Source organism: Gavialis gangeticus, unplaced genomic scaffold (assembly GCF_001723915.1).
Source record: "Gavialis gangeticus isolate Ggan-Ray unplaced genomic scaffold, GavGan_comp1, whole genome shotgun sequence".
NCBI lineage: Eukaryota > Metazoa > Chordata > Crocodylia > Gavialidae > Gavialis > Gavialis gangeticus.
In genome coordinates, this window is record NW_017729030.1 from 47942213 (window position 1) to 47948393 (window position 6181).

General features: G+C 37.7%; 1 protein-coding gene across 2 annotated transcripts in view; it reads right to left on the reverse strand.

Annotated features, from left to right (window-relative positions):
- Positions 1-6181, reverse strand: part of SLC10A7 (solute carrier family 10 member 7) — a 245318-nt gene that overhangs the window by 162911 nt on the left and 76226 nt on the right. For both annotated transcript variants that reach the window (XM_019522165.1, XM_019522164.1), the window contains exon 5: positions 3886-3924. In XM_019522165.1, the coding sequence (XP_019377710.1) occupies positions 3886-3924 (39 nt within the window). The remainder of the gene's footprint in view (positions 1-3885; positions 3925-6181) is intronic.

Sequence of the window (6181 nt, forward strand, 5' to 3'; positions counted from 1 at the left end):
ATCCACACTTTACTCTGCTAAGGGGAAAAATCCATGTTTTACTCTCTTTTTCCGTGGGAAATGGAAAACCCAGATCCCTGGACATGTTTCTTTTGTCAGTGGAGAATGGATGACTGCTCCTTTGAAACTTAGAGCTGATGACCCCACATTGCTGAAGAGTGACCACTGCTGCCAGAGACAGGGGAGACCCTCACATCAGAAACTTTGCAGATTTTTTAGCTCGCTGGCTCAGGAAGAAGAAAAATAAAGGTAGGAAAGGAGAAAAAAAACAGTCTGGCATATAACCTAACAATACAGAGCATACTATAAGGCTAGCCTCTCTACTCATCTTCAAGCCTTCTCTCCTTTCCCAAGCATGTGCTAGTATATTGTGATGATAAAACCAAAGCAGCCAAAATTTAGCTGTGGTATGAACAGACCCATCTCAAGAACAGGTGACACTTCACTGACAAGATAGATTTCAAGTTTCTAGAGGCAATGCTAGAGCCAATATGGAAGCTGGCTCTCTTCTGTTGAAGCTCCCAAGTAGACAAATCTGAAAAAGTGCTAATATAGAGGGGAAAAATAACTCCATTAGAACATAAAATACAAACACAATTTTTCATCACAGCAACTTCCAACACAGTCACAAGCAGCCATATTACTAATTCAAAGCAGACTGAGCTTCTCTCTGTACTGGGTACAAAGACTGACCAAAAAGAAAATGTTCTGACCACAAATTTGGTCAGTCATACTTCTGACAAACCTCACCCCATAGCCAACACAGAATATAAGCCTTGCAATTTACTGAATACTATGAACATTGCCATTTGGATACAGACAATTCCATAGAAGAAAACTTACTGTATCCTTTCCATTTCAATTTAAATTGAATTCCTTAAGCAGGCTTATAATAATTAGTTCTCGCTCCTATCATAGCTGATGGTCTAACTTTGGACATTAACAATTATTTATTCTTGTCTAATTGGCACAACCTTTAGAAATAAAACAGAGGTGTTCTGATACCATGGTGATGGACCATAAGGACCTAGGCTGTTAAGATGTCTGAAATTCTAATCCATGTTTAATGTAAATCACCAGTTCTTTAGTTGAAAAAATATGTCCTTTCCTTATAGATATGAGAACAGTTACCAGCAATGCTGTTGAACTAAATGGTACTGTTCTTCAATACATTTGCATGCTTTAGAATAGCAGCCACTCTGGTACCTATCCTCCCTGAATTACTAAAATGCTATCAGATTTTATTAAAACCCCATCAAGGGGGAAAACTCAAATCACTTATTATGCTCCACAATTATTGTAAACCAAACTGTTTAAATGAGAGGAGGAGATAATGATATTAACTTCTCAACTTAAAGCAATCCTCTGTGGCATGATTCTAAAATATTCTTTTGGTCTGAAATTTATGTAAATTGAATTCATCTATCATTAGTTATTACCAGTCTAGCTACATAAAAACAGTTTTCTGTAACAATTAGTTCTTTAAAACACTGTGTTTTAATTAGACCTGGGACATTATTAAACTTAGTATAACATGTACGCTTTTATTTTTTATATCATGGTGCCTGGCAATCTCTGAGAGTACATGTTTTTGGGGGGGGTTCCTGGAAGAAGCTGGCTTGGGTTTTAGTTTTTTGGGGTTTTTTTAAAGCCACCTCCCCAACAAAAAACCTGTGAATCTAATTAATATAAAACAGGATCACCAATCAAAATAGATATTCAAATAAGCATGTTTGAATACCAGAAAATTACTTGCTCCTGGGCAAATAATTATATTTTACTATTACTCTATCATCATTGGCAGGGTCAGGGCCAGGTCTGGGCTTTATTTATGCACTTCAAGAACTCGACTTCATCTTTGACAAACAGATACCAATATGCCTTAGAACGTGTAACTGTATATGGGAACACAAGATTGGAAGGGGCTTCACAGGCCATCAGGTCAATTCCCCAAAGTGCACATGCAAGCTTTACCCAAAGACATCTGAAAATTGTCTAATTCAAACCTTCCCACATCACAACTACAGAGCACAACCCCCCATGTTTTGAAATGGATACATAAAAGGATATTTGAAGCAGTGTGTGGTGCTTGTAGTTTAGATGCAATGTGATGTCAAGAGTTGCAAAGTAGCAGCAAATCTCTAGATACCCAGCGTCCAGATGTAGGCACCTCTGTAAACAAGAGTGCTAAACAGCAGCCAGTAGTTTTCATTAACTTTTGAGAAGTTGGCCACTTTTCCATCCCTAAATTTAGATTTCTGAATAATCACCCTAACTTTATACAGAAAAAAATTATGGACCACATTCTGATCTCACACTGGTAAAAATAAGAAATAACTCCACAAAGAACAATATACTCCAGTACAAAACTGCAATTTACCTGTATATTCTGGACCCTACCTGACGAACACTTCCCTATGCCCTTAACATTATGTATGAGAATAGCCACATTGGGCACATCCAGATGAGCATGGACATGCAGTATGTGGCACCACAGACCTGTCTGCAGCACCACCCACCACATATGCAGGAGTTCCCCATGTTGCTACTTTGGCGGGGGGAATCCCAGGGTCAAAAAAACCCACACCAAAAAAAAGTGAGGTGGTATACATGGCTGCAGTGTGCACCGCCCAAAACCAAAGCCTGGCTCCCTGAGGCCCCCAGGTAAGGCTGCTGGGGCCAGCACAGTTGCTGGCCCCAGCCTCCCCTACCCCACCCAGGGTAACCTGCCGCACACTTCAAGGGAAACAAATGTCTGCGCTCTTCTGGATAAGCCCACTGAGTACAAAATTGAACAACTGCATGTACGTTTACCAGATAAGAGCCAACACAGTTCTATCATACTGTTCTATCTGTGATATACTAGATGCCATATATATACATGCTACTCCATGAAAAGTCACATTTTCAAGCTGCAACATGAAAGTAGGTTTCTGAATATTGGCACATATTAATTGACCTCTTAATTTAACTTTTTACAATAAATTTGATCTTAAAAACCATTCTGCACCATATTATTAGTTCATTTGTTGAACAGCTTTTCTTTTTTTTATGAGTATGTTAACATAAGAATGATCACTCTGGCATCTCTCTATGGCATATACACATGGCGAGAAGTCAAATCAGTGAGAAGAAGCAATCATACTATAAGGTTTTTTTAAAACTAACCAAAAGGCCTCAACTGTTTGCATATATAGAAAATAATGTATATTTGTAATTCTCTGCATCTCTAAACACCATATTATTTAAAAAAATGTTTTTCCTTTTTTCACAAATAAGTTTAACTGATTTAAGCCCTCCTTTGCAGTTTATTGTCTAACATTTTACACACCACTGCATCTACAAATTGTGTGAGAGATGTTTAAAGAAACAGTTACATTTTCAGCTGAATTGATCATCTTGTTTCTAGCTATTTCAGTATGTTCCTTAGAGACAGAGTAGAAGTGGCTTCAGTGCCAGTGAAATATGCTAAACAAATGACATGTCACTGAGTAAATTAGCATCTCCTCTCTGATCAGCTGGGTCATGTTTTCTTTTCAAAATCCATGGCCTCTTGATGGAAAATAATGATCATCTGATAGACCTCATTAGAAAAATCAATATATTGACACATCTAAAACATCTGCATAATAATAGATTGTGTTAACTCATTAAGGAAAACAATTAAAATTATTTTAGAATTATTCATTTACATTGATCAGAGATAATTTATAGGCTCATTTTCTTGAGAGTCTGATACAAGATAAATAAATAGTATTTAATAAAAAACTAAGGTAAAACAGGTTACGGACCACAACTTAACAAAATGACTAGCTAAACACTAACCCGTAATATACAAAATTACAATGTTACTACAGCACTAAGCATAAACATTGCATTACTTACCAAAAAACTTCCAAAGGCTGAGTTAAATATAGCAGCTGCCTGGAGAGAAAAGAGAGAGAGAAAACTATATGGTACTCTGAAAAAAACCCGTCATGTTCTCCAAACACACACACATACAACTCCCTCCCCACTAGGCAAAGTTAGCCCCTGCTTACAAAATTGCCAATGGCTCACAGCTTATGAAGACAGATGAGTTCCAGTTTATGAACTTATAAATAATGTGTTGCAAAAAGCAAGCAAAACAAAAAAGAAAAAAGAGAAGCTTGGCTATTTACAAACTTATAATGGGTACCAATCAAATCACCAACATACCACATGGAAAGTTGTCACTGATTCTGTTATAATTCACTAAGAATTTTACATAGTACTTGGGCAAGTAAACCTGAATAATTATTATGAACAATCAATAATTGACAGACTCAGAAGTTTCTTTAAATTGAACAATGAATTTCAAGTAGGAATAATGCATTAAAAGCAGAAAAACACAATTAATGCTATAGCCAAAATATTTAAGTATTTCCTAAGACTTACTGTTTTTGTAGAGGAGTAACTAAGCAATTGATAATACCTTATTAAGCCTTTTTGCTTACCTAAATATCCAGGAAATAAGGTGGCAGTATTAATCTCTTAACTTTAAATTACTTAATTCCAGGAATTTAAGTAAAAACTTAAGTCTCAAAAGCTTCCCCAATTACCAAGAAAGCATACAAAGTCTTGTATGGCATCCAGTTCAGTGATGAAAAGCCACGAGGCAAGTTACACAGGGAGCAGGGGTGGGGGGGACCTACCATGTACAAGAAGATCTACAGAGTCAAATTAATCACCATGGACATGTTCAGCCATAGATTAATAACAAGTGGATGCTAGCAAGTTGAGCAAGTTTGAATAAAGTCCAAATCCAGAATAAGAGCTGTAGCTGAACCTGCCTTCTGCTCCATAAGAAGATGCAATGAGAGTGAATGGGTAATGAGATCCCTGGCTCTAGAGAGCTTAGCTTTCTTATTCAAGTTCATAATTAATTCAAAGCTTTGATAATTTCATTAGATTCCTCCTCTGCTGGCCCTATCAATAAAAGATGGCACTGGACTGCAGCTCCTCAGTGGCCCAAACACAAAAACAAATGCAGACTGAGAAACCTTTGCTTACTTGCTTACTAACAGGGACAATGGCATATGGCACTCCATGTTGCAAAGGGAGCGTCTGAATAGATACAGCTAAATAAAACATTATAGTTGACAGTTGTAAACTACAGCGACATATTTTAACACTTCTTCCTCATCAGCATTTCTCTTTTGAACATAAAAAGGAGGCACCAGTCCAAATGGTTTCTTCTGCCAGGGAGCACCGTGAAAGAGTGTGCACCCAACTTATACTAATTCTTCAACAAGTTTAAACTTAAATCATGGTTTTTAGCCTACCCTCGAAACCTTAAGACTGATATATTCACATAACAAGAGATACAAAATACCTGTGCAGCAAATAAACTCTGCATATGATCAGCATAAATATGGGATATATTCCTGCATGCACCTTCAGTTTATAAACCCTCCAGATCATAATATCAGTATATTAAAAAAAAAAAAATCAGGTTTATCAAATCCTTTCAGGGTTTCTTGGACATTGGTCCTAAACTCTGCAGCATCTTGATGTCTCCCATCCTTTGCCAGCAGCAGATTACAACATAATCTCCTGAGTAGGGAAAATGTTTTAGCCTAAATATACTCATTGGGCAAAGTATAGCAGTTTCTCAGAGAAATATAATGGTGTGATACAGGTCAGACTAGATAACATAATGGTTTTCTGGCCTTTATCTTGAGGAAACTTGTGCCAGAGTTTTACAACTGTTTCTGGGAGGAAGGCTGTAAGCCTATTTCGGAACCAATACCACTATCCAGGAAAAAAGAAAAACAAAAAAAACCAAAACCAGCTGCCTGTCCTGACTAAGGTTGCTGACCTGACTATTTACATGTGCAACAGAAAAATTACCCAGAGGGAATCCAGTCCCCAACTGACCTGCCAACTAATTACTAGATAAGACTGGCATTCCATACAACCAGCCAACTCACGGCAAAGGCCACAGAATGACCTGCTTGCTTTCATGTCTTCCAGCAGGACATTCTCATAAGTAGCAGCTGTGCTGGCAAGTGGAACACCTGCCAGGCAAGCAAACAAGCTCCCCCACAGGGGCCTTTCTTGGGAAGAGAAAGTATGGAAGTTGAGAGAGGTAGGTGCAGGACTCAAATTTCAAGTGGGAAGGGAAGAGCATGGAATCACTGGGGGAAGGCATATATATATA